The following is a 26090-nucleotide window of genomic DNA, read 5'->3' on the forward strand; positions in this document are numbered from 1 at the left end:
TCAATTTCACCACTTTTCAATTTCGCGCGCTGTCTTTTCATATTCAGAGTCCCGCTCGTCTTCCCGATCTCGTCCCGTCTCCTTCTCTCCCACGCAACTCTGTCACTGCACACCAGTATCCACAACAGATGCCGCTCTCTTTTCCTTCTCCAGCCCTGACTATCGGCTCTCTCCAAGACCGCCCATAACAAAATATATTGTCAACCAAAAATATATATCGATATATACATCTCTGCAACCCTACCAGAAGCGTCTTTCTTGTCTGGCGCTGTTTTTCGATTTTCTCGTATTCTTTATCTTTTCAAGCGCCGTTATGATCATAGTGGGCCAAGCGTCCTACTCCCGGTGAAAAAACTTTATTAGTGAGTTTGTGTGCCAGCGACGCCTTGAAAACAACAAGAAATCAAATCGTCGTAAGTAAGCAAACTCGAAACAGTATCTGAAACGTGCCAAGGACCGATCAACGCCACTAATAACAGCGCTAAGCGAGAATCTGCTGGAGGACTAAAAGTGACAACAACAAAACACAGGCTTTTACAAAATGGCGCCCACAAAGGCAACCCGGGCCACCGTGACCACTCAGGCCGCCATGAACTCGCTCCTCACCATGGGGGTCACAGGCGCACGCAAGGGTCTGAGCCGTCGGGCCGCCAACAACAACAACAATTGCAACATTGACCCCAACGTGGAGAACATGCAGACGCGGGGCAAGCGCAAGGCCGACAACAGTCCGATCAAGAATGAAAAGATCAAACGCTCTGCCCTGGGCAACCTTACCAACAATGTAAAGATCATGACGCTGCATCAGGGCGAGGAGGATGCCAACCAGCAGCTGGGGCCCAAGAAGCCCACGGTCCAGCAGTTGCAGGCCCTGCTAGATGCTAAGAACAATGACAACCTGAGTGTAAATGCGTTTGCCACCAACAAAATCATGACTCGCGCCTCAACCAAGACAGACGATTCGGTGGAGAACTGCCACAAGGTGTTGGACAAAATCGAGGAGGCTCTGGCTCGCCCCAAGCCGCGTCCGAAGGCAGTGCCTAGCAAGAAGACCGTTCTAGCGGAGGTCCCCAATCCCAACCAAGTCCAGATTCCCGTCTTGCCGCCGCCCATGCAGAGTCTGGCCGCTCCCCAAGCCCAGGCTCAAGGAATGGCCATCAAGCCGGTGCGTCGCATTTCCAACGACTTTAACAAGACTGAGGATAGCTTATATATGTCAGCCCTGGAGGATGTCTCCACCTGCGGCGACTCTTTGCGGCTCTCGGGCAACTTTGAGGCGGCGCGTCGTCGCTCTGCCAAATTCCAACAAAAGACTGAACAGCCCCTTGTGGAGGCTGCAAAAGCAGCTGCCGCTGCTGCTTTGGCGCCGGTGGTTCCGCTGCGGCCCGTCCCCCACGACGTGGAGGACTTTGACCAGAAGAACTGGGACGACCCCTTCCAGGTCTCGCACTACGCCATGGACATCTTCAACTATCTGAAGACACGCGAGCCGGAGTTCCCCATTGAGGACTACATGCCAAAACAGATCCACCTGACCACGTGGATGCGGACCCTGCTGGTTGACTGGATGGTCGAGGTGCAGGAGACGTTCGAACTCAACCACGAGACCCTCTATTTGGCTGTAAAGATCGTGGACCTCTATCTGTGCCGCGAAGTGATCAACAAGGAGAAGCTACAGCTTCTGGGGGCCTCTGCCTTCTTCATTGCCTGCAAGTACGACGAGCGCCAGCCGCCCCTGATCGAGGACTTTCTGTACATTTGCGACGGGGCCTACAACCACGACGAGCTGGTCAAAATGGAACGCGAAACGCTGCGCATCATCAACTACGATCTGGGAATTCCTCTGTCCTACCGCTTCTTGCGCCGCTACGCTCGCTGTGCCAAGGTCCAGATGCCCACTCTAACGCTGGCTCGCTACATCCTGGAGCTGTCGCTGATGGACTATGCAACAATTGGGTTCAGCGACTCGCAGATGGCATCGGCCGCCCTCTACATGGCCCTGCGCATGCACGCCGGCGTCGCTAACCTGGAGCAACAGACCTGGACCTCGACTCTGGTCCACTACACGGGCTTCCAGCTGGCGGACTTTGCAGAGATCGTGCCCGTCCTGAATGCCGGACTCCATCGCAAGCCGCGGGCCACCATCAAGACGATACGTAACAAGTACTCGCACAAGATATTCCACGAGGTGGCCAAGGTGCCCCTGCTCAGCAACCAGGAGCTCTTCCAGAACAACCTCGATGTGGAATTGAACGCGAGCAATCTGTCGTAGGACGTAGGACCTCAAACACTAGCCAAATTAATAACGAGCAGCACCATTATACGCTTCAGTTAGGCTCTAAGACGCTTCAGCCCCAAAAAAAAAAAACAACAGCAAAACCCACCTCGGAAAAAAGACTACAACGGAACCACCCTCCCCCCCTTCCTTTGACCCCATCTCTGTCCAATGTCCCTCCCCCATTCCCTGTCCCTGGCCCATTCTCACAAAAGATTATATATTTTATTTAATTATTATTGTGACCTTTGCATTTATAATCATGTGTTTGTTCGCATTGCATTAATAAGATGTAAGGAGCGCTCTCTGTTTAAATTATGTTTTACTGTTCAGTTTATTTTTTATATACTCTATCTATCTTATTATCAGACCTATTTCATCCCATTAGTCATCAGTGATCAGTTCCAACAGCTCTACTGCAAAACGTAACAAATTATTTTATGATGTAAGATATTTCCAGCATTTAATAAATCTATATCGTAAGCCACCAAAGCAGACATGGATCGCCATTTGAGTTATGTATTCCCAGGACAGCTCTACTAACAACTAACAGAGGCACGTGTGTCCTGTACAACCTGGAAACGCACCGCGGACCGCGCACCGCGCACCGCTAACAGAACCATCAACCCTCATCGCATCCTACTATGTGTATTCTTATGTATATGTTGTTAATGCTGTCGTTTTTTGTTAAGCCATTCATGGACTCGCGGCCACCCCCTCCCATAACCACCACTACGCCACTCCATGTATGATGACGTTGCATTCTGCCATTGGCATTGTCCAAATAACTAGTTATGTATGTATCGCACTCCATGTTATGTATGTACCCCAGAATACCAATAAACATTTACCACATATGTGTCCGTTCGAATAATAACCAACTAAATGTGTCCCAAATGCGGGTGGTAATAGATCAATCTCGGAAGATAAATATGATACATACATATATGAGAGCATGGAAAGAGACGACAAGTACTCAAACTTAAATGTGGAGATGCTTGATTCTGGCGGAATGTCTATGGTACGCACAATCTCTTCTAATATTTTCTTTAAAGCCAAACTAAATTATGTCCTTTCTATTGTTTCCATTGATCAGCTGAGATCTCTTCAATACCTCCAGCTGAAAGCAGAAAGATCTTCAATTAGGGGTGAGTGCACAATCTTCCATGCTCTATTCCATTTCTCAGCTATGTAATTTTGTATCCCTTAGATCTTCCAGCCATGAACACGAACAGCTGATGGCAGCGGCAAGGGACATTAAACTCTCTCTAGAAATAGGTTCGGTTCGATCTGTAACAGGTAAAACTATTGCCCATCCCATAATCTATGTTCGACTGTCTCTTTGTTTGTGTGAGTTCTACTCTCAGTTCTGGTTTCCTTGGGTTCTCTGATTTTGGCGCGGTCGTCTGTCATTTTAGCGCCAAAATTTGTTAAGGATTTGCGCGGCAGGCTGCGCATGCGCCGCAAGACATCACGGTCGGAGGGTTCTTGGTTCTTGGTTCTCGGTTCTCGGTCCTTGTTTCCCGTTCCAGTCCCAATCCGCTGCACACATAACCGATTTCTGTCGCTGCAATTGAGACGAGACTGAAAAGGGCACCACCGTCGTTCTGTCTGTCTTGTCGATCTGTCTGGCATGTCCCTCAGTGTTTGCCTCTGACGTTGATTTTCTACCACCTTTCTTGGTCCTACGGCTGCGGCTGCTTCTTGCCTTTGTGCCCCGCTCCCTTTTTGGCAGCCTGCTCGTCAGGTAGCTTCGCTCCCTGTTCCTGTTCCATTGTGTCCTCTCGCAAGAAATAACTAAAATGTGTTGTGTGCATGGATACAACAACTCGTGTATGTATGTACATACTATATATGTCCATCGAGAGATGAATGCATGTTGCTTTCTTTCTTTCCGGTTCGGCCGCTACGGACCTGGACCTGATTGCCTCTCGGTCGTCCGCCTGAAGGTGCAACTGGGAACAGGCCAACATTGCTAATTACTTTGGTTGGCTATTGGGTTGGGTGCTGGGTGTGCAAAAATCACGTTTATTCAGAGACAGACAGAACAGCTGCTCTTTGCCTCAGAGGGTGTTGCGGCTGGAATCCAACTTATGACTACGCCTCTCCTCCAGATGGGAGGACTTTTATTTCAAAAGGCCGGTGAATTGAAGGCGCCATTGTAGCCGCCCCCATAGCCGCTGCCATACCCGAAGGCATTGTGGTTGTTCAGGACATCAAAGGATCCCTTGTGGACGCCATCCTCATTGTACTCGGTGTTCATGGAGAACCTGTGGTCCCAGTGCTCCGGATCTTGAGCATCGTGCGTCGGATATCGGCTGTGGTGCCTGCTGCTCTTCTGTGGGTAAGAAGGAGCTGTAGCACCAGCTCCAGCTGGAGGAGCTGCCCCAGGGTGCACAATCACTGGAGGAGCTCCTGGTGCGTAGCCAGGATATGCCCCAGGCTGCGAATAGCCGGGGAATTGGGGTAAATAAACTCCAGGATAGGCGTAGCTGGGATACCCTGCGGGATAGGCCCCTGGAGCGGCCGGCTGCGGAAAAGAACCTACTCCTGGCTGTGGATAGGACGGCACTCCTGGCTGTGGGTATGAGCCTACTCCTGGCTGTGGATATGAGCCTGCTCTTGGCTGTGTATAGTACGGACCTGGAGCGGCGGCACCCCCTGACTGATGGGCTGCATTTCCAGTAGGAAAATGAACGGGAGGCTGAGGAGGACCTGTGGTCGGGTACCCAGGAGGTGGATAAATTCCTGGCGGAAGCTCTTGACCAGGGTGAGCAGCTGGCAAAGGCGGAGACTGCGATCCAACATAGCCGATCAAATTGGAGCCTCCTACTCTCGAAGAGGTTCCGCCTTGCTCGTGACCATGTGGATCATCGATGCCGGGGCCGCCATAGGTTGTTCCCGGCTGAACGCTATCGGGATACAGATGCGAGTTGAGATTCGCCCGCTGGTGGTGGCGACTGCTGCGGATGCCTCCAGTCAGCGTGGAAGCCAGGTTGAAGTTGGTCTCCTCCTCCTCGCGGCTCTCGTCGCGACTGAACTGCGAGGCTTGACTGCCGACAGTCAGGATCAGGGCCACAGTCAGGGCAGCGAATGCGATTCCACTCCTCCAGGCCATAATGTCACGGCAAGACTAAGCCGCCAAAGCTCTTGACGCGTGTTTTTGAAGCGCAAAAAGAAGACCAAATGCGCGCTCAGCCGAGTTCGTGTTTGGGGTTATCAATGGGCTTGGGGGGCTCAATGGCCTGATAAGAGTGCTCATCATTGAGTGTTTTTTAAAGCTGGATGAGAGGAGTAGAATGAAAGATTCTTGGAAACGATTGAGGGTCTAAACATTGCTTGTGAAATCCCCAAATCGAGTCTTTCAAAGCGTAGATCTTTAAACGAAAGAAGACCTACATATGTTAATTTGCAATCGATTGAGCCACACATTAATGGGGATATTCCCAAACATTTGTGATATTCCATCACAGCATAGATCACAAACTGATCGGATCGTCTTTATACAAAGGGAGAGCTTTCTCAGACGACCTTGTTTACTGCTTAGACACCCAGAGGAATCAGCATTGCTATATGTACGAGTACATACTCGGAGATCGTCCAAGGTTCTTTTACTCCACTCAGGCTGCTTATCGCCCTCTGGCGCAGTCTATAAAAGATCGCGGAGAAGCCAGAGAAGATCGCAAATTGTACTGCGCATTCAAAGATGCAGCTGGACGCGAGACTGTCTCTATCTATTGTCGTTCTACTCCTCGTGGGGCGAACCACAGCACGACCCACTTTCGACAAGATTGCCGGGGCTCTGATCGATGCGCTGGATGATCGGCCACAGTACTACCCACCACCCCCAAGAGCAGGACACGCCTACGGACCAGGTCCCCTCATCCACGAGGGCTACGATCAGGGCTACGACTACTACTACGGAGGAGGATATGGCTACGGCTACCAGCAGGGGCCTCCGCTACCGCCGCCACCGCCACCAGGAGCTTATAGCTACTATCCGCCCCCCCAGCGAGTGGTTCCGTCTTCGGGCTACTATCCTCACAGGGCACAGGAGCCCTACGGCCATGCCCATGGGCACCAACCCAGAGATCAGGGCTACAGCCAGGGATATGGAAGGTCGATCGGATCAACTGGAACACCTGGATCCACTGGCGGCTACAAGCAGCGGGGTTACTAGCGTTCACCTGTAATATCACTTTCCCACCCGTCATCCCAATCATCTTTCCATCTCTCCATATGTTTATCAATGTGTAATTTATTAAATTAAAATTCGTGAATCTTCGTCAATAGTCAGAGGCTGAGTCTTTGTTCACGGGCTCCCGAACCTGTTTACAGATCACCGATCACCGATCGCACATCGCACAAAGACGATCTTGAGCCCCGTTGGAAGCCCTGCTGCTCTGAGAGTTGCATAATTACGCCTATAAATATTCAACAATTGTAAATGTTCTACTGAAGAATCTCCCCCACCGATCCTCATCTCCGCACATCGATGTTCTCCGCGTGTATCTCCTGGCTGGGCGGACGGTGGATGTATCGCGAAGAGCTCGGGAAGATGACGTCGCGCTGCTGCGAATCCTCGATGGAATGCAGCGATGGCTTCGGCGATGGCCTGGCGGTGGGCAGTGGCACAGCCGTGGGCTGGAGCGGCCCGAGGGGCGGCCGATTGGTGCCTACGATGAGGGTGCTCTTTGTGGTCTGTGCCGGTGGTCGTGGCTGGAATGTAGGCCCTACCTCGGATGGTTTGGGTGTCGTTGGAGAAGTGACGATCGGTGGCGGTGGTGTGGGGGATTCTCCGCCATTGGGATTGTTCCAATTTGTGAAGGGGTCGCTGGGATCGGGTTGATAGTTGTTGCTGCTGTTGTTATCCCAGCCCGGACCTGTTGGTGGGTTCATTCCTCCGCCTTCGCCTCCCCATCCAGGATTCAGTCCTCCGCCTTCACCTCCCCATTCAGGATTCATTCCTTCCCCTCCCCAGGCGGGTCTTTGCGGTGGTCCCATTCCTCCTCCGTCCCATCCTGGTCTTGGTGGTGGTCCCATTCCTCCTCCGCCCCATCCTGGTCTTGGTGGTGGTCCCATTCCTCCTCCGCCCCATCCTGGCCTTGGTGGTGGATTCATTGGTCCTGGACCACCTCCCCATTCACGTCTTGGTGGTGGACCTCGTCCTCCTCCGTTATTGAATCCTGGTTGATTGTGGTTGCCGCCTCCACCCCATTCCCAGCCTGGAGGCCAGCCAGGTGGGGCTGGCTGTCGATTGGGAGATTGTGGAGGGCCGCGTCCGCCCATGCCATGGCCGTGTCCACGATGATGCGGTCCACCCATGCCCATGCCTGGCCATCCTCCGCCACCTTGCTGCTGTCGTTGTTGTTGTGGGTAAAAGTTGTTGTTGTTGTTGAAGATTCCGTTGAGGGCTCCGAACCCGGGAACCTGTGCTACCACGGTGAGTCCTCCGGCAGAGGCGACGGCACTGCCACCAGAGGTGAAGGCGAACTGAGCGCCGCACGTGCGGACCCAGAGCCAGGCGATACAGGTGATGGATACAATGGAAACCGAAGATCGCGTCATGATTGAGTAATGGAGCGATCCGACGATCGCCCAAGCACTACGACAGGCGGATTCTAACTGTGGGGGGGAATTTTTTCCGTCGTATGCGATAACCGTGGATGCTTGACCGATCACTGAAAACCTGTCTCTGTCCCACCACTGGCGGTGAGAGAAGAGAGCTACCACAGAGATCGCTCGCTCTCTAACGATCACCGTGGCAATAATCTTCATAAACAAACAAAAGCCGAAAAAACATCCACTCAAGCGTCAAGTGCTTCGTCTTGCCTGCTGATGATCTCTGGATCTTTGTTATTGCTTTGGATGTGGAATGGGGATGTCCGCTGTCCGCTGTCCGTTGTCCGGTATGCCGATCTACCATTCGCTTGGCTTGGTCTTCCAGTGCGTGGCGCATGGTGCGTGCCCTGCATGCTGATCGTGACAATCCATCTCATATATATTCAGCATAATCCATTGAGTCGCGACTCTGACCAGTGCGCGCGCGGTCTGGCCCCAGATCTTCCAGAGATCCCGACTGTTTTTATGGGAATACGAGCTCGAAAAATAAACCATTTTAACCAGCTAGACCGCAATGTGTCACCATCTTCATCAGCATAATAGCTCCCAATCAGATCCCAACTCCGTTCCAAGGGTATAAATAGAGGAGCACTGCGTAGATCGGCGGCCAGAACTAGAAGCGATCCGTGATAGAAGAGCACAGAAAAATCCATCATGAGAATACGAGCTCCCTTGTTGATGATCCTCACGCTGCTGATCGCCAGCTGCCTGGACTGGGGCAGTGCCTTGTTCCTAAAGAGTTGGAAGAAGTACAAGGGATCCGGAGGAGTACAGAACTATGGAAACTACGGATATGGGAACTCTGGTTACGGGTACAACGGTTATGGGAACAGTGGGTATGGAAACTACGGATATGGGAAGTACGCTGGTGGCTATGGGTATGGCTATCCCTCGTACCAGTCGAACGGTTATAGAGGCGGAAGACGACCCAGCTCTGGGCAACGCCAAGGACGCACCTACTCGGAAATTGCCCGAGTCCTGAAGCCCGATGGTTACGTGGGTCTTGGCGGCAGCCGTTTCCTGCCCCGTACTCCATTCTCAGTCCTCTGGGGCTGAGATTAGTTAGGTTTTCGTTATTTAAGCACTATTATGTATCATCTCGAAATAAAAAGAGTGAAAGTTCCATCTACTAATTGGCTATGCCAATTAATTATAACTTCAACGTGTTATGTGCATCACTTGAGCGAGGCTGTGATTCGTTTATAGTAGTCTATAGAAATTTATGATCACTTGTTCGCACTCCAACACTAGACGCGTCCAGCGGCCAGTGTTCATCACAGGAACGTGACGGAAATGCGAATGAGAGATGTCGTGCCTCCGTTTCGGATGTTTGCAGCTGGATTGAGCCCCCTGCTGCTCACTCGGTTATTGGGATAGTTACAGTACATTCCCCTTGATGACACCTGAAGACCTTGAAAGCCAAGATCTGTCTGGTAATTCCATGGGACTTTACACACTCATTGGATTAACATTTATTCAGAACATTTGAATATGAAGATGGGATAGTGCATTCCTCTAGGGGAGGTATGCTAGTGGGGAGATCTTCCATCTAGAAAAATTAATTGGAGTGTTTCTAAAGACCTCGAAAGCTCAGACTTGTATTTGAATGCGGATCTGAGACACTATGGGGAATACGGGTACAAGTTTGGAAGGCACTTGAAACTGATCTCTCAGTTATTCTTATGGGAATAGGATAGGTATATTTCTATAAGACCCTTTAAACTGATCTCTCAATATTTCGTATAGTAGTCATCAAACAAAAAATCTGCTGAGGAGGATTTCCTTCTGGAAATTCCATTAAATCTTACTCATTCATTGCAATGGACGTCGTTATAATGATTCTGCAATAGGAATGCATAATACATAGAGTAGAAGCCCCTTTCCCATCGACAAATTTCTGAGAACGCCTTATTAATCAAGAAATTTTCGTTAACCGAGTGACTTACACACATTTCCCAGGCCCCGAACTGAAAAATTTTTATGATCTTAATGACCCGAAACGGTGTGTAGTGGAGTGGAATCATCTGACTGGATCATCAGGGCATACAAGTGTGGTATATATAGCCTCCTATATGTACCCGCTTAAGTACCCATGATTCAGGCTAAGTAAGTGAATCAGTTTCTAGGACTTCCCCCTGCGCACTTGGTGCATTGAGGAAGCGATAAACAGAAACCAGATCTGAAAGATCTCGACCCAAAAGCTGACATTACAGGAAGGAAGAGTGGAAGAGTCGAAGCATGTTATGCCACGAGTATTTGCACCAGACATGGCAAATGTTTATGCAAGAATTTGCTAATACGACTCGGCGCACCTACTCGTACCTATGTATGTACGTACGTCATTACCGTCAGAGTCGTCAGAGTTGTTAATTAGAATTTAAGTAGTGAGAGTCCCAATGCTGGGCTTGGGGTCTAGCCGTGCGAGTGCTCGCACAGGCAAATCATTCACCTGGCAATTAGAGTCAAGATCAGGTGCGGAGCATAGATGTGCTGACTCACTGGAACTACTCGTACTTCTCGTATCTATCGATCGGATAACGGGCCGCTTCGCTCAGTGTGAATGACTTGCTTGGGGCGGCGTGTCTGTAAATATTGAGAAAACAAAACGATCGTAAAAAGCACAATGATCAGACGACGGACACTACGTGAGCAGAATGAGACGCAGTCTGTTCTTTCGGATTCGCATTCGGATGCGAATGTGGAGCCAAAACCTGATTGATAAGCCCACAGCTGAGAAAAGCAAGAACCGATCGGTTCAGTACCCCCATCCGAACAGATCCATATAAATAGGACAGTCGGCGGCAACACTGCAGCTCAGTTCCAGAGGCACCATCTCCACAAGCACAATGGCCCACACCAAAGGATTTCTTCTCAGCCTGATGGCCGTCCTGGTCCTCCTTCTCTCCACGGCTTCCGGCTCTCCCGCCAGAGGATACTTTGGTTCACCCCAACGCGGAGGACGCAGCTACACGGACATTGCCCGAGTGGTCAATCCCAATCCATACGCCTTCGTTGGATCCAGAAACTATCCCGGTCAGCCCTTCTGGCCAGTGGGAAAATGATAACTTCCAGAAGTCTCCTCTCATGGCTAAGAAGAGTACAAGACTTGACTCAGGTTTTCATGGTGCAGTGGACTGAAGTACCTGAAATACTCCACCACTCTAGAATAAGCTAAGATATAGTAGTAGTCGTAACTTAAGCAGTGAGTCGAAACTATACTGAAAGTATTACTAAATCGGAAAAATAAATGTTAACTACTCAGAGACCTTACAGATGTGTGTTGATTGGAGTTCTCTTATATACACTATTCAGAGTGAACCTTTTTAGTATCTACTTGCAAAGATTTGGTCTGCTGGAAAATGGTAAAAAAAAGAATGTCCCCATATCTTTTATCAAATTAATAAGCTGAGAAATATATTTGTATTGCCCCCACCAAGTCTTACCAATTGTTGGTCAAGTCTGTGATTTATAAGGAATCGAATTAGGAGAACATTCCTTTTCTATCCTCCCTTACATCATGAGTGGCATATTGTACCCTCACATTAACACTAATTAAGCAGCTTTTAATGAATAATTTCCATTAAGGACAACAGCCACGCCCCTTCCATATTGGTTTCCAATGGAAATCTATGACAGAAACTTCAATCGTCAAAAAGCAGGCAGCAACAGCAGACATAGTCGAAGAACATTAAAGAACAACGATAAGAGTCGTCAACATGGTTAATATGGAGGCCACATCGAATGCCATATGGTGGATTAAGAACCCAAGGAATCCGAAAGCCAGAAGAACCAAGGGACCTTCTGGTCAGCGCAAGAAATCCTTGGGCTCAGCTTTTTGCTTGGACATGGCTGATCTGCTGCGAAACATATCCCTGCAGGGATACAACAAACTATTGTCGCCAGATATAACCCTAGGACAAAGGTGGGATGCGGAAATACACATGTTACGATGACTCTTTCTTTCTTTCCTACAGAATGATTTGGCTGTTGCTGCACACCACCACAACCGTCTCCCTAATCGTGGTGCTATCTTTGACCTGGGAACAGTTTGTGGCCCAGTCCTTTGTGACCAATCTGAAGGATCCGCTCTATCCTCTTGAGAATGTGCCCTTTCCGGCGGTCTCCATATGCTCCAACAATCGCATTTCCAAGGTGGCAGCCATCAGATATGCGACCGAGCTGTGAGTTTTCCAACTACTGATCTCCTAAATCCAATACGATTCCTTAAAATTGTTCCTGTGGACAGACAAGCCCAAAGTCCTATAAGTCGACCCGTGGAATACTATCTGGAGCGTCTGCTGTACCTTCGAGAGTTCTACGTTCATGTGGGTGTCGTCGTGGACACAGACGACTTTGGCAGCTTTCAAACCTTTCTTGACGTCTTTGGGACTTGGGACAACGAGACCTTTTTCGACACCCGACGCATCATGAAATTGGTGAGCTTCAAGCAGAGTTTCCCCACATAATTTTATCTGTGAAGTGTGGCTTTTTAGCTGACGCCCAAATGCCAGAGCTATGTGCTCAAGTGCACACTGGCCAATGTGGATATTCCCTGCTTCAGCAAGGCCGCCTTCCAGGAGAGCCTCACCCAGTACGGCCCCTGCTGTACGTTCAACATGGAGAACAGGTACGTTTTTGTTCGAAAAAATTAAGCAAATTAAATGGGTTTCCTCGGCAGACTGAAGCAGCGCAACTTCAAGAATCGTCTGGCCAGTGCAGAGCTCGGTCTCACTGTTGTTCTGAACTCCAGCCACGCGGACCAGTTTGCGCCAATCCTGAACACCGACGGGTACATTGTGCTCATCCACAGTGCAGACAACTACGCTTCAGTTACCTCCTCGAATGCGCTGGAGATGTTTCCCGGCCAGCGGGAGGAAACTGCCCTGCAAATCCACGCTCGAGTCGTGGACACCGATGACAGCTTGAACTCCTTCTCCCCTTTTGGTGTACGGCTAAGGAGCATTTGCACATGCTTCAGAAATGGTTCTCACTTTGTTCAATCCGTTCCAGAGACACTGTTACTTTGACCACGAAGCCCAGACTTCCGGTAGCGAACAGCAACGACTGCTGAGGTCCACTTACACCTTTCCCAACTGTGTGACCAGGTGTCGGATTCGCAGCATAATAGCCCTATGCCGCTGCCTGCCGTTCCAGATGCCGCTCGAACTGGTGGAGAACCTCGATGGTGTTGTCTACTGCACCCTTGGCCATGTACCGTGCATCAATCAGTACTTGTGTGAGTGGACGCCTTCCGCCAACAACTGCAGATCTCTCTCATATCTCTCCCACAGTCAAGTGGCGCAACGTTTTGACGGAGCGTCATATGATATTCGGTCTAGAGCGGGAGATCGAGGAGGCTTTGTACTGTCCACACTGCCTGCCCTCGTGCAACGACGTCCTGTATGGAGTGTCCTTGAGCGCCCTGCCCATCGACAACTACTTGGCTACCCTGAAGCTCGATGACAACAACCAGACGGAGTTCGATTCGGATATCTCCGTTTTGAGGGTCTACTTCGGCGATCAGTATGCCCAATACTACATCCGATTGCTGAATAATGCCTGGTTCGAGGTGTTCAGTGAGTTTCTAGTCTTGTCCTCAGAGATATGGCCTTCATATGTTGTGGGTTTCAGGTACCATTGGCAACATCATGTCCATCTTTGTGGGCTTTTCGATGGTGGCCATCTTCGAAATCCTTTACTTCCTGTCCAAGCACATTTATATTGGCTGCAACCGCATCGTCGAAAAGAACCATGACGACAGAAAGGCCAAGGAGCTGGAGGAAAAAAAGTTGTTCATATGTCCATAGGAAAACCATCGGAAATCAATCCGAGCATCCAAGAATTCCCCTATGAAGAACACTTTTCGAATATACTCAACAATAAATTCGAACAATTTCGAATTCTGAAATTCATCAGTATCCAAAAAACACTTACTCATCTGTTCGTAATTTAAGTATACCAAAATTGTCTGTATGTTTCATGTAGTTAGGTATTTCGCCAAGGTCTCGGAGCTATCCAGTCCAAATCCTGCCAGTTTCAACTATGATAAGCAGGGAAAGGATTGGCAGGTGGAGCCCGGAAAACAGCAGTCTCCCATTCCGCTAGTCCAGAGTGAAGTAAGGACCTTCAATGGCTTTCAACACACTAAGTTTAAGGTCTGCCCCAAAGGCACTTAGGCACGAGGCCCGACAGCTTGTGTTCTTCAACTATACGAAGCCCCTGTACAAGCCTTACCTGACACACAACGGGCACACGGTTCGCATGAACATTTCAGAGACAGTTGAGAAACAGAATCCCGCTCTCGCTGGCTCCAATCTGAAAACGGTCTATTTGGCCCAGCAGCTGCACTTCCACTGGGGCTCCGAGAAGAGCCAGGGATCGGAGCACACCATAGACAGCCAGCGATACGACGGAGAGCTGCACATTGTCCACAAGAACATCGCCTACGAGAGCAATCAGGAGGCAGTACTTCATCCAGATGGCTTCGTGGTATTGGCTGTCATGCTGCGGTGCCCGGAGGTTCCCCAAATGGAGTCGCCAGCAATGAATGAGATTTGCAAAGAGGTCAAGCTGCTCAGAAAGTGCTACGACTCCTCACAAGTGAAGGCTGAAATTTCACTGGTAGATCTGTTTGCTGGCATCGATATGGATACATTTTTCACCTACAAAGGTTGGTTCACTTCTGTAGGGATTTGCAGATTATATTATACTCCCGTCTCATAGGCTCCCTTACAACACCGCCATGCTATGAGACAGTGGACTGGTTTGTCTTTCCGGACTCCCTGGACATACCCAAGGAGATTGTGAGTATAGCCTGGCACCAATACAGCATCGCTACTGATTCCCATTTCTTGTAGTGGCAGAACTTCTGGCAGCTGAAGGATCGCAGTGGCAAGCGTCTCATTAATACGTATCGTGACTTGCAGGCTCCCAATGCACGTCCTGTGTATCTTTGTACGGGCCAAGAGCCAAAGGAAATACCTAAAAATCGTCCAAGTGAATTATAAATTTTGAAAAGTGCAACTGCTGTTTTACCTACCCCTCCAGTGACAGCTTTATAAGCTTTCCGCTACCCTCTAGAACGCTTAGCTTTGGAAGCTTTGCGCCAGCTGACGCCCGCTTTCGACCCCCAACCCCAAGTGGCAGGCCGTGAATGCATTTTCCAGCTGCGTAGCAAATCAACTGGTGTCGCACGGAAGTGTTCCTTGCACTTTCCTTAATTACAGTCGAGAAAAACATGAAAGGATTGACCGGGGGTGCTGCACCACAACGTAATGGATCGAGAGGAAATTGTATGGGTCAGGAAGGAGGACGCCCGCGTCCCCGGCAAGCTGCCAATCGTCTATTCAAAGAGCTACGCAGTGCGCTTCCATGGCCTTGAACGCCTGCACCCCTTCAACGCGGCCAAGGGCAAGCACATACACAAGGTATGTATGCCTCGCCGTGCCGCCCACTCGCTTGCCACTCAGGCTCTTCTCTGCCGCAGGCTCTGTGCGCCGAACTTTCGCTGGTCGAAGGCAGCTTCTACGAGCCCGAGGAGCTCACCAAGCACCAGCTGCGTCGCATTCACACCCGCGAGTACCTGCGTTCACTCCGGTGGAGCCTGAACGTGGCCCGCATCGCCGAGGTGTCGCTGATGGCTTTCGTTCCCAACAAGTACCTGCAGCAGGCCTATCTGCGTCCGATGCGCTTCCAGGCGGCCGGCTCCATTCTGGCCGGAAAACTGGCCCTGGACTATGGCTGGGCCATCAACTTGGGTGGCGGCTTCCACCACTGCTGTTCAAACAGGGGCGGCGGCTTCTGTCCCTACGCAGACATCTCCTTGCTGATTGTCCGTCTCTTTGAGCAGGAGCCCTGCCGCGTCCGCCGCATCATGATTGTCGACCTGGACGCCCACCAGGGAAACGGGCACGAACGCGACTTCAACAACTGGGAGACTGTCTTCATACTGGACATATACAATGCTTTCATCTACCCCAGAGACCATGCCGCCAAGCTAAGCATTCGCTGCGGCGTGGAGCTGCAGAACCAGACCGAGGACGCCTACTACTTGCGGCAGCTCAGCCGCTGCCTGATGCAGTCCCTAGCCGACTTCCGGCCCGATGTGGTCATCTACAATGCCGGCACCGATGTCCTCAAGGGAGATCCCCTGGGGAACCTGGACATCTCCGCCGAGGGGGTCCTGGAGCGCGACCGATTGGTGTTTAGCACTTTCCGTGCCCTAGGCATCCCGGTGGTCATGCTGCTCAGCGGTGGCTATACGAAGGCCTCCGCACACGTCATTGCCGATTCAATTGTCAATCTCCGGCAGCACGGACTACTGGACTGAGGGAAGACATCGGTTTTAAAGAGAACTTGTATTGATATTAGGAGTATTTTACGAGTGACTCACCGCAATAGATGGAAATGTAACTCTGGCTGATGGAAACGTGCGCTGTGAAAGGAAACATGATGAGTGATTTAACCCCAAACAATCTCTACCACGGGAGGGCGAGCTTGATGAATCCAATGAGATGGGTTTTAAATGCATATCTCATTGTATTCACAACTAAATTGGACATTTAGTTCACACCTTATCAAAATTTATTAAACGTACATAAGTTAAAGTCGTTATTAGAATAGTTATTCGCCTATGTCTTCTATGAAGTTATGATTTCAGATCATTAAGTTCAGTATAGTATCGTATCGCAGGGATGCAGAAGGTATAAATATCTCCCTCGACTTAGGATTAGATAGCAGCAGTCAGTATCTTGTCAATATTTGTACAGACATGTGTTCCTTGGCATCCGTAGAGATTTGCGTTATATCTTTTATAGTTTCTTCTCTATATACAATCCAAAGCGGACCGGGGCAGGGGACAGGGAACCGGGTAGCGGGAAGGTTGAACGAACATTCCTTCTTATGGATGATGTGCATGTGTATGTGTTTGCTGTCGCAATTGGTTAAGTGTCTATTATATATATATATATATATATATATATGTATATGATACAAAATAGTCGCTAAAGGCTAATTTACTCGTTTAAAATACAAAAATACATACAAATAAATGTTCACTTAATGGTTTAAATTATACGAATTAGAATATCATTTAGTGTCTTTTCGTTAGATGTTTTTCAGATCACTTTCAGTGGATGCTTTACCCATGACTTCCTTATGCCTAGATCTTCTGGCTGCGCGCGTGATCCGCTGACTAACAGGCCGTCGGGGGCGGTAACCTAGAAGAGCCCACACGTGTCAAAGAGAAGGTGGTTCGATCGACCGATTAATAGCTAACTACTCTTAAAACTTCAGTCGAATAAAGTTTAGCATGCAGATATTTTGGGAATGAGTCGCTCAACATGATGATGACGTCGCTGTGGCAGTTGTTCAATCTCAACCAAACAATCTAAAAACAATAAAGCTCAAATAAATATTACAATGAAAACAAATTAAAAGACAAAAGACTAGAGTCTATGGGAGAGAGATGGAAGCAAAAGTTGATGAACAGTTTTGCGATGGTGCAAGCAGATGATGCAGCTGATGAGACTTACGCGGCATTGCTTGCCGGCAGATCCTCGAAGAGGACTTCCGAGCGCGAGCTAATGATGTACACCACGCAGAAGGAGACGATGAGCACCACAATGCCGACACTGAGCGTTGTGACCTGGTGCACATTGGACGGACGCAGGAAGATGCGTGCACTAAACAGCGACCAGGTGGATTCAGTCCATGTAGAGTAGTTGCCCGACCGCCAATCGTAGTCTGCAAAGGAAGCGGATCGCAGATATTATAAGCTGGTCGATGAAACTGCAGTTGTATAGCTCACCATCAATCAGAAAGGCGGGGCTCAAGGCAGAGCTGTAGTTCTGTGTGGTGAGACGGCACTCCCCGACACCGTTGAAGCCGGCAAAGTAGTGCAGCGGCAAGATGGTGCAGTTGTCTTTGGGTATCTTTGGCTGCTTTTGCGAGAGCAGATAGCCCAGCACTCGGTAGGTCCATCCGGATGACTCTTGTGGGCCGCCCAACACGCTTACATACCTTTAAATGGCATTAGTTAGAATGGTTTTAAATAACGGTTTGTAATAACGAGCTTACCGCATCGGAGGCATGGGCAGACCCTTGGGACTGCCTGGATAGGAAGCGGCCTTGAAGAGAGGGCAGTCTGCAGACAGCAGGAAACAGTAGAAGAACTCGTCGGCCAGCACGGGGTTCGCCACCTTGCTCCCTGTGTACTCCTTACCGGTGAGCGTCTCGTAGAGCGCCATGGCCACAATGGAGGACACGTTGCGCACTTTCATCTGCAGAGAATCAGCTTTGAAGTTCTTGGTGTCGCCCACATCGGGTAGCAATGTGAAATCTTGACTAGTGTTGCCATAGTTAAAGGCCACGTTATCCGCATCATCGTAGATGGAGTGATAGTACTTATTGGCTGGCTTTGCATTCAAAATAAGGGCCGGAAACTTTGGGTCGCGCCGCAGGAAAGACTGTGCCGAAGTGGGTGGTATATGGTAGCTCATTTCCGATTGGATGTTCAGATTGAAGCCATAGCGGGGCGACTGGGCATAGTTGTTAAGCTGCTGCAGCAGCTTCTGAGCGAGTGGCGTGCCACTCAGGGCGTGCAGCTTGATGTTCGCTATATCATCCAGTGTGCCAATGTCCAGCATGAACTCAATGTTGTCAAACGTGATGAGGTTGCGACGAGCGGACGACTTGGGGAAAGCAAATCTCTCTACGTCGTAGACGAAGCGCTGAGATCCGATATAGTCATAGGACATCATTCTAGTGCCTGTGCACTGCAATCTTAATCATTGGTGCATGGCCATCATACACTTGAAAAATAAGACTATCTTCTACTACGATTCGCTTGGAGATCCGAGTGACATCGCCCTGGATGTCCTTCAGAACTACATTATTGCCGAGTCGCTAGACAAGCGCAAGGTGCAGTACGACATGAGCGGCTTTAGGATTGAAAATGTGTTAAATGGTCCGCAACAAACGAACGAATCAGACTGCGGTGTGTTTAGCTGTATGACAGCCGAGTATATAACTCGGGGAAAGCCGCTGACATTCAATCAGGCCTTCGTATAGCCACCGCTGAGCAGCATGACCACCGGGATGCCTAGGGCACGGAAAGTGCTAAACACCAATCGGTCGCGCTTCAGGACCCCCTCGGCGGAGATGTCCAGGTTCCCCAGGGGATCTCCCTTGAAGCGCTGGACGAGTAAGATTGATGTGTTCAGCAAGGACATCATTCTAGTGCCTGTGCACTGCAATCTTAATCATTGGTGCATGGCCATCATACACTTCAAAAATAAGACTATCTTCTACTACGATTCGCTTGGAGATCCGAGTGACATCGCCCTGGATGTCCTTCAGAACTACATTATTGCCGAGTCGCTAGACAAGCGCAAGGTGCAGTACGACATGAGCGGCTTTAGGATTGAAAATGTGATTGAATGTCAGCGGCTTTCCCCGAGTTATATACTCGGCTATACTCGGTCGAGCTATACTCGGCTATACTCGGCCGAGTATATAACTCGGGGAAAGCCGCTGACATTCAATCACATTTTCAATCCTAAAGCCGCTCATGTCGTACTGCACCTTGCGCTTGTCTAGCGACTCGGCAATAATGTAGTTCTGAAGGACATCCAGGGCGATGTCACTCGGATCTCCAAGCGAATCGTAGTAGAAGATAGTCTTATTTTTCAAGTGTATAATGGCCATGCACCAATGATTAAGATTGCAGTGCACAGGCACTAGAATGATGTCCTTGCTGAACACATCAATCTTACTCGTCCAGCGCTTCAAGGGAGATCCCCTGGGGAACCTGGACATCTCCGCCGAGGGGGTCCTGAAGCGCGACCGATTGGTGTTTAGCACTTTCCGTGCCCTAGGCATCCCGGTGGTCATGCTGCTCAGCGGTGGCTATACGAAGGCCTGATTGAATGTCAGCGGCTTTCCCCGAGTTATATACTCGGCTGTCATACAGCTAAACACACCGCAGTCTGATTCGTTCGTTTGTTGCGGACCATTCAACACATTTTCAATCCTAAAGCCGCTCATGTCGTACTGCACCTTGCGCTTGTCTAGCGATTCGGCAATAATGTAGTTCTGAAGGACATCCAGGGCGATATCACTCGGATCTCCAAGCGAATCGTAGTAGAAGATAGTCTTATTTTTCAAGTGTATGATGGCCATGCACCAATGATTAAGATTGCAGTGCACAGGCACTAGAATGATGTCCTTGCTGAACACATCAATCTTACTCGTCCAGCGCTTCCCCCGTTCCCCAGGGATTCCAGCTGGTGGCTGGATTGCTCGCATCACACGTCTCGCTGTTGTTCAGACTACTGTATTGATTCGGGCAGTTCAGCTCATGCGAGAACTGTTTCATCTTTTCGGGTTTGTTGATCAGCAGCACCACTGAGATGTTGCTGGGCCCGGCCTCAATCAGCCGCAAGAGATTGCGTCTGGTGAACAAGTGGGGTGGTATCATGGGGGCGTAGGGCGGCGACGGAGGACTGGCGAGCAGAAACTCCAAGTCCGCCTCGACGTTAATCAGATGCAACACGCCCACTGAACCCGCGTGTGTGGCTGCAACAAAGCAAAACAAATGAAATGCTTGAAGAGCACTCTGTATAGTCTGTGTAATATATAGTACTTACAGGAGCAGCCAGTCTGATGGGTGCCATTCAAGCGTCGAAAGCAGCCCGCGCCCACAATGGGCTGGTACATCTTATCGCGCGTACGTTCGCCTTGAGCTGCGAAGGGGTGAAACAACAAACAAACGACGGGTTAGATGAGTCAGCATTGTTGACTGGTCAACTGGCCTTATGCCTCGGTTTAGGTCAACCAAACGTTGGAGTAGCAGGCTACAATTACAAAGTGTATGCGACGCCAAAAGTCTGGCGTTCATTCGTCTCATTCTACCCGTAGAATTGAACCACCATACGCCTGTCAAAATAAATTCTTACCGAAAGCAGCTCCGTGCAGCAGCATTAACAGCCATATATGTAGCAGCCGCATGTACCCGCTTTTCCATTGAAAGACCTTTGCTAGCTGTTAGCTGTGCTCTTTGTTTGCGCTCACTGCCAAGTTCTTTTGCTGCCAGAATAGTTAATATTGCTCACTAAAATAAAAACATATTACCACTTTCGCGAGGCAGTGTTGGGTAAGCGTTGAAAGGACACCAGGGCTGCAGGACGACGAAGAACCAGGGCTGCACTATTGTTTTCAATATTTTCAAAGAGCTACGCAGTGCGCTTCCATGGCCTTGAACGCCTGCACCCCTTCAACGCGGCCAAGGGCAAGCACATACACAAGGTATGTATGCCTCGCCGTGCCGCCCACTCGCTTGCCACTCAGGCTCTTCTCTGCCGCAGGCTCTGTGCGCCGAACTTTCGCTGGTCGAAGGCAGCTTCTACGAGCCCGAGGAGCTCACCAAGCACCAGCTGCGTCGCATTCACACCCGCGAGTACCTGCGTTCACTCCGGTGGAGCCTGAACGTGGCCCGCATCGCCGAGGTGTCGCTGATGGCTTTCGTTCCCAACAAGTACCTGCAGCAGGCCTATCTGCGTCCGATGCGCTTCCAGGCGGCCGGCTCCATTCTGGCCGGAAAACTGGCCCTGGACTATGGCTGGGCCATCAACTTGGGTGGCGGCTTCCACCACTGCTGTTCAAACAGGGGCGGCGGCTTCTGTCCCTACGCAGACATCTCCTTGCTGATTGTCCGTCTCTTTGAGCAGGAGCCCTGCCGCGTCCGCCGCATCATGATTGTCGACCTGGACGCCCACCAGGGAAACGGGCACGAACGCGACTTCAACAACTGGGAGACTGTCTTCATACTGGACATATACAATGCTTTCATCTACCCCAGAGACCATGCCGCCAAGCTAAGCATTCGCTGCGGCGTGGAGCTGCAGAACCAGACCGAGGACGCCTACTACTTGCGGCAGCTCAGCCGCTGCCTGATGCAGTCCCGAGCCGACTTCCGGCCCGATGTGGTCATCTACAATGCCGGCACCGATGTCCTCAAGGGAGATCCCCTGGGGAACCTGGACATCTCCGCCGAGGGGGTCCTGGAGCGCGACCGATTGGTGTTTAGCACTTTCCGTGCCCTAGGCATCCCGGTGGTCATGCTGCTCAGCGGTGGCTATACGAAGGCCTCCGCACACGTCATTGCCGATTCAATTGTCAATCTCCGGCAGCACGGACTACTGGACTGAGGGAAGACATCGGTTTTAAAGAGAACTTGTATTGATATTAGGAGTATTTTACGAGTGACTCACCGCAATAGATGGAAATGTAACTCTGGCTGATGGAAACGTGCGCTGTGAAAGGAAACATGATGAGTGATTTAACCGCAAACAATCTCTACCACGGGAGGGCGAGCTTGATGAATCCAATAAGATGGGTTTTAAATGCATATCTCATTGTATTCACAACTAAATTGGACATTTAGTTCACACCTTATCAAAATTTATTAAACGTACATAAGTTAAAGTCGTTATTAGAATAGTTATTCGCCTATGTCTTCTATGAAGTTATGATTTCAGATCATTAAGTTCAGTATAGTATCGTATCGCAGGGATGCAGAAGGTATAAATATCTCCCTCGACTTAGGATTAGATAGCAGCAGTCAGTATCTTGTCAATATTTGTACAGACATGTGTTCCTTGGCATCCTTAGAGATTTGCGTTATATCTTTTATAGTTTCTTCTCTATATACAATCCAAAGCGGACCGGGGCAGGGGACAGGGAACCGGGTAGCGGGAAGGTTGAACGAACATTCCTTCTTATGGATGATGTGCATGTGTATGTGTTTGCTGTCGCAATTGGTTAAGTGTCTATTATATATATATATATATATATATATATATGTATATATGATACAAAATAGTCGCTAAAGGCTAATTTACTCGTTTAAAATACAAAAATACATACAAATAAATGTTCACTTAATGGTTTAAATTATACGAATTAGAATATCATTTAGTGTCTTTTCGTTAGATGTTTTTCAGATCACTTTCAGTGGATGCTTTACCCATGACTTCCTTATGCCTAGATCTTCTGGCTGCGCGCGTGATCCGCTGACTAACAGGCCGTCGGGGGCGGTAACCTAGAAGAGCCCACACGTGTCAAAGAGAAGGTGGTTCGATCGACCGATTAATAGCTAACTACTCTTAAAACTTCAGTCGAATAAAGTTTAGCATGCAGATATTTTGGGAATGAGTCGCTCAACATGATGATGACGTCGCTGTGGCAGTTGTTCAATCTCAACCAAACAATCTAAAAACAATAAAGCTCAAATAAATATTACAATGAAAACAAATTAAAAGACAAAAGACTAGAGTCTATGGGAGAGAGATGGAAGCAAAAGTTGATGAACAGTTTTGCGATGGTGCAAGCAGATGATGCAGCTGATGAGACTTACGCGGCATTGCTTGCCGGCAGATCCTCGAAGAGGACTTCCGAGCGCGAGCTAATGATGTACACCACGCAGAAGGAGACGATGAGCACCACAATGCCGACACTGAGCGTTGTGACCTGGTGCACATTGGACGGACGCAGGAAGATGCGTGCACTAAACAGCGACCAGGTGGATTCAGTCCATGTAGAGTAGTTGCCCGACCGCCAATCGTAGTCTGCAAAGGAAGCGGATCGCAGATATTATAAGCTGGTCGATGAAACTGCAGTTGTATAGCTCACCATCAATCAGAAAGGCGGGGCTCAAGGCAGAGCTGTAGTTCTGTGTGGTGAGACGGCACTCCCCGACACCGTTGAAGCCGGCAAAGTAGTGCAGCGGCAAGATGGTGCAGTTGTCTTTGGGTATCTTTGGCTGCTTTTGCGAGAGCAGATAGCCCAGCACTCGGTAGGTCCATCCGGATGACTCTTGTGGGCCGCCCAACACGCTTACATACCTTTAAATGGCATTAGTTAGAATGGTTTTAAATAACGGTTTGTAATAACGAGCTTACCGCATCGGAGGCATGGGCAGACCCTTGGGACTGCCTGGATAGGAAGCGGCCTTGAAGAGAGGGCAGTCTGCAGACAGCAGGAAACAGTAGAAGAACTCGTCGGCCAGCACGGGGTTCGCCACCTTGCTCCCTGTGTACTCCTTACCGGTGAGCGTCTCGTAGAGCGCCATGGCCACAATGGAGGACACGTTGCGCACTTTCATCTGCAGAGAATCAGCTTTGAAGTTCTTGGTGTCGCCCACATCGGGTAGCAATGTGAAATCTTGACTAGTGTTGCCATAGTTAAAGGCCACGTTATCCGCATCATCGTAGATGGAGTGATAGTACTTATTGGCTGGCTTTGCATTCAAAATAAGGGCCGGAAACTTTGGGTCGCGCCGCAGGAAAGACTGTGCCGAAGTGGGTGGTATATGGTAGCTCATTTCCGATTGGATGTTCAGATTGAAGCCATAGCGGGGCGACTGGGCATAGTTGTTAAGCTGCTGCAGCAGCTTCTGAGCGAGTGGCGTGCCACTCAGGGCGTGCAGCTTGATGTTCGCTATATCATCCAGTGTGCCAATGTCCAGCATGAACTCAATGTTGTCAAACGTGATGAGGTTGCGACGAGCGGACGACTTGGGGAAAGCAAATCTCTCTACGTCGTAGACGAAGCGCTGAGATCCGATATAGTCATAGGATTCGCCATTGAAAGTTACGAACAGAACATTACGCCGGTTATCGGGCAACGAGCTTTGAGGAGGCAGCAGCTCCCGGAGAAGATGGGCCACTTGCGTTAGTATGGACAGCCCCACGAGAGAGTCCATGGCTCCTAGACCTACGAGTCCACAAAGACATAGGGGGTGCTATTGAAAATGAAAACCTTCTTTAATACTGAACTTACCCACGCCATCGAACATGCTGGCGGTATCCAGGCGACAGGTTACCAATATGAACTTTTCGCTAGTTATAGCCAATTCAGTTTCCTCTGCTTCAACCGACGAGACATTGCGCGGATATACAGTGGCATAGACGTTGCGACCCTCCAGCGGATCGCAGTACTTGCTGCCGCTCAAATTGTTAATGAAACGGGTGCGTCTTATGCATACCTCGGAGCTGACGGCGGCCGACATAAAGGACTTGACCTCTATGGCGCACAGACTGCGTAGGGCATGCGTCTCGTAGTTAAAATTGTTGAACTTCAGGAAGCACTTCTCCAGCTTGGAGATTTCCTCAGTGTCGGCTATGTAGTAGATGGGAAAGGGGAAGTCCTCATGCAACAGACCCGTTCCCCAGGGATTCCAGCTGGTGGCTGGATTGCTCGCATCACACGTCTCGCTGTTGTTCAGACTACTGTATTGATTCGGGCAGTTCAGCTCATGCGAGAACTGTTTCATCTTTTCGGGTTTGTTGATCAGCAGCACCACTGAGATGTTGCTGGGCCCGGCCTCAATCAGCCGCAAGAGATTGCGTCTGGTGAACAAGTGGGGTGGTATCATGGGGGCGTAGGGCGGCGACGGAGGACTGGCGAGCAGAAACTCCAAGTCCGCCTCGACGTTAATCAGATGCAACACGCCCACTGAACCCGCGTGTGTGGCTGCAACAAAGCAAAACAAATGAAACGCTTGAAGAGCACTCTGTATAGTCTGTGTAATATATAGTACTTACAGGAGCAGCCAGTCTGATGGGTGCCATTCAAGCGTCGAAAGCAGCCCGCGCCCACAATGGGCTGGTACATCTTATCGCGCGTACGTTCGCCTTGAGCTGCGAAGGGGTGAAACAACAAACAAACGACGGGTTAGATGAGTCAGCATTGTTGACTGGTCAACTGGCCTTATGCCTCGGTTTAGGTCAACCAAACGTTGGAGTAGCAGGCTACAATTACAAAGTGTATGCGACGCCAAAAGTCTGGCGTTCATTCGTCTCATTCTACCCGTAGAATTGAACCACCATACGCCTGTCAAAATAAATTCTTACCGAAAGCAGCTCCGTGCAGCAGCATTAACAGCCATATAGCAGCCGCATGTACCCGCTTTTCCATTGAAAGACCTTTGCTAGCTGTTAGCTGTGCTCTTTGTTTGCGCTCACTACCAAGTTCTTTTGCTGCCAGAATAGTTAATATTGCTCACTAAAATAAAAACATATTACCACTTTCGCGAGGCAGTGTTGGGTAAGCGTTGAAAGGACACCAGGGCTGCAGGCCGACGAAGAACCAGGGCTGCACTATTGTTTTCACGACTTTTTTCGAATATTTCAAT

General features: G+C 49.7%; 13 protein-coding genes across 16 annotated transcripts; 8 read left to right on the top strand and 5 right to left on the bottom strand.

Moving 5' to 3' along the window:
• Positions 1–226: 226 nt before the first annotated feature.
• CycB3 (cyclin B3) lies at positions 227–3146 on the top strand. The gene has a single exon (XM_001357514.5). The coding sequence runs from the start codon at positions 542–544 to the stop codon at positions 2270–2272; it is 1731 nt and encodes a 576-aa protein (XP_001357551.1). The 5' UTR covers positions 227–541; the 3' UTR covers positions 2273–3146.
• A 1124-nt stretch (positions 3147–4270) lies between these two features.
• Positions 4271–5420, bottom strand: Elal (Elastin-like). Its single transcript, XM_003736141.3, has one exon. The coding sequence runs from the start codon at positions 5391–5393 to the stop codon at positions 4407–4409; it is 987 nt and encodes a 328-aa protein (XP_003736189.1). The 5' UTR covers positions 5394–5420; the 3' UTR covers positions 4271–4406.
• A 524-nt stretch (positions 5421–5944) lies between these two features.
• On the top strand, positions 5945–6571 carry Srg1 (Sting-regulated gene 1). The gene has a single exon (XM_002136837.3). The coding sequence runs from the start codon at positions 5982–5984 to the stop codon at positions 6453–6455; it is 474 nt and encodes a 157-aa protein (XP_002136873.2). The 5' UTR covers positions 5945–5981; the 3' UTR covers positions 6456–6571.
• LOC4800366 (basic salivary proline-rich protein 3) lies at positions 6514–7920 on the bottom strand. Its single transcript, XM_001357512.4, has one exon. It carries the CDS (start codon positions 7841–7843, stop codon positions 6755–6757), a length of 1089 nt encoding a protein of 362 aa, XP_001357549.4. The 5' UTR covers positions 7844–7920; the 3' UTR covers positions 6514–6754.
• A 337-nt stretch (positions 7921–8257) lies between these two features.
• On the top strand, positions 8258–9022 carry LOC4800367 (keratin-associated protein 19-2). Its single transcript, XM_001357511.4, has one exon. The coding sequence runs from the start codon at positions 8552–8554 to the stop codon at positions 8951–8953; it is 402 nt and encodes a 133-aa protein (XP_001357548.1). The 5' UTR covers positions 8258–8551; the 3' UTR covers positions 8954–9022.
• A 1674-nt stretch (positions 9023–10696) lies between these two features.
• Positions 10697–11163, top strand: LOC6896656 (uncharacterized). The gene has a single exon (XM_002136836.3). The coding sequence runs from the start codon at positions 10744–10746 to the stop codon at positions 10957–10959; it is 216 nt and encodes a 71-aa protein (XP_002136872.2). The 5' UTR covers positions 10697–10743; the 3' UTR covers positions 10960–11163.
• Positions 11164–11297: 134 nt separating this feature from the next.
• Positions 11298–13718, top strand: ppk22 (pickpocket 22). The gene is made up of 8 exons (XM_001357510.4): positions 11298–11819; positions 11872–12078; positions 12144–12333; positions 12391–12524; positions 12576–12843; positions 12908–13133; positions 13189–13473; positions 13529–13718. The coding sequence occupies exons 1-8, from the start codon at positions 11614–11616 to the stop codon at positions 13702–13704; spliced, it is 1692 nt and encodes a 563-aa protein (XP_001357547.2). The 5' UTR covers positions 11298–11613; the 3' UTR covers positions 13705–13718.
• A 52-nt stretch (positions 13719–13770) lies between these two features.
• Positions 13771–14917, top strand: CAH4 (Carbonic anhydrase 4). The gene is made up of 4 exons (XM_001357509.4): positions 13771–14013; positions 14066–14567; positions 14621–14700; positions 14755–14917. Exons 1-4 carry the CDS (start codon positions 13870–13872, stop codon positions 14902–14904), a joined length of 876 nt encoding a protein of 291 aa, XP_001357546.2. The 5' UTR covers positions 13771–13869; the 3' UTR covers positions 14905–14917.
• Positions 14918–14930: 13 nt separating this feature from the next.
• On the top strand, positions 14931–20143 carry HDAC11 (Histone deacetylase 11). Of its 3 annotated transcripts, XR_004468433.1 has the most exons (4): positions 14931–15324; positions 15384–15911; positions 15989–16163; positions 19815–20143. XR_004468433.1 is itself a non-coding variant. In XM_033376707.1 (3 exons), exons 1-3 carry the CDS (start codon positions 15172–15174, stop codon positions 16103–16105), a joined length of 798 nt encoding a protein of 265 aa, XP_033232598.1. In that variant the 5' UTR covers positions 14931–15171; the 3' UTR covers positions 16106–16600. The 3 variants fall into 3 exon arrangements, 2 of the variants coding, with proteins under 2 accessions (XP_033232598.1, XP_001357545.2); XM_033376707.1 differs by lacking the exon at positions 19815–20143 and having other exon boundaries at positions 15989–16600; XM_001357508.4 differs by lacking the exon at positions 19815–20143 and having other exon boundaries at positions 14933–15324; positions 15384–16600.
• On the bottom strand, positions 16463–21080 carry LOC117183374 (nicastrin-like). Its single transcript, XM_033377109.1, has 10 exons — positions 20854–21080; positions 20545–20640; positions 20145–20473; positions 19877–20050; positions 19445–19804; positions 18972–19092; positions 17975–18686; positions 17706–17917; positions 17431–17641; positions 16463–17285 (listed from the first exon to the last, which is right to left on the bottom strand). The coding sequence occupies exons 1-10, from the start codon at positions 20903–20905 to the stop codon at positions 17273–17275; spliced, it is 2280 nt and encodes a 759-aa protein (XP_033233000.1). The 5' UTR covers positions 20906–21080; the 3' UTR covers positions 16463–17272.
• Positions 18935–22084, bottom strand: LOC117183309 (sentrin-specific protease-like). The gene is made up of 3 exons (XM_033376754.1): positions 22044–22084; positions 19424–19816; positions 18935–19300 (listed from the first exon to the last, which is right to left on the bottom strand). The coding sequence occupies exons 2-3, from the start codon at positions 19787–19789 to the stop codon at positions 19277–19279; spliced, it is 390 nt and encodes a 129-aa protein (XP_033232645.1). The 5' UTR covers positions 19790–19816; positions 22044–22084; the 3' UTR covers positions 18935–19276.
• Positions 21062–22852, top strand: LOC117183311 (histone deacetylase 11-like; the record flags this gene model as incomplete). The annotated part of the gene is made up of 2 exons (XM_033376756.1): positions 21062–21202; positions 21262–22852. Coding segments are annotated over 2 exons (984 nt in total), but the record flags the coding sequence as incomplete, so codon positions are not given.
• On the bottom strand, positions 22341–26009 carry LOC4800251 (nicastrin-like). 2 transcript variants are annotated; one of them, XM_033376638.1, is made up of 7 exons: positions 25810–26009; positions 25501–25596; positions 24737–25429; positions 23857–24670; positions 23588–23799; positions 23477–23523; positions 22341–23118 (listed from the first exon to the last, which is right to left on the bottom strand). In XM_033376638.1, the coding sequence occupies exons 1-7, from the start codon at positions 25871–25873 to the stop codon at positions 23116–23118; spliced, it is 1929 nt and encodes a 642-aa protein (XP_033232529.1). In that variant the 5' UTR covers positions 25874–26009; the 3' UTR covers positions 22341–23115. The 2 variants fall into 2 exon arrangements, with proteins under 2 accessions (XP_033232529.1, XP_033232528.1); XM_033376637.1 differs by having other exon boundaries at positions 22341–23167; positions 23313–23523.
• Positions 26010–26090: the final 81 nt, after the last annotated feature.

The sequence above is a fragment of the Drosophila pseudoobscura genome, chromosome 2 (assembly GCF_009870125.1).
Source record: "Drosophila pseudoobscura strain MV-25-SWS-2005 chromosome 2, UCI_Dpse_MV25, whole genome shotgun sequence".
In the NCBI taxonomy this organism is placed as follows: Eukaryota; Metazoa; Arthropoda; class Insecta; order Diptera; family Drosophilidae; genus Drosophila; species Drosophila pseudoobscura.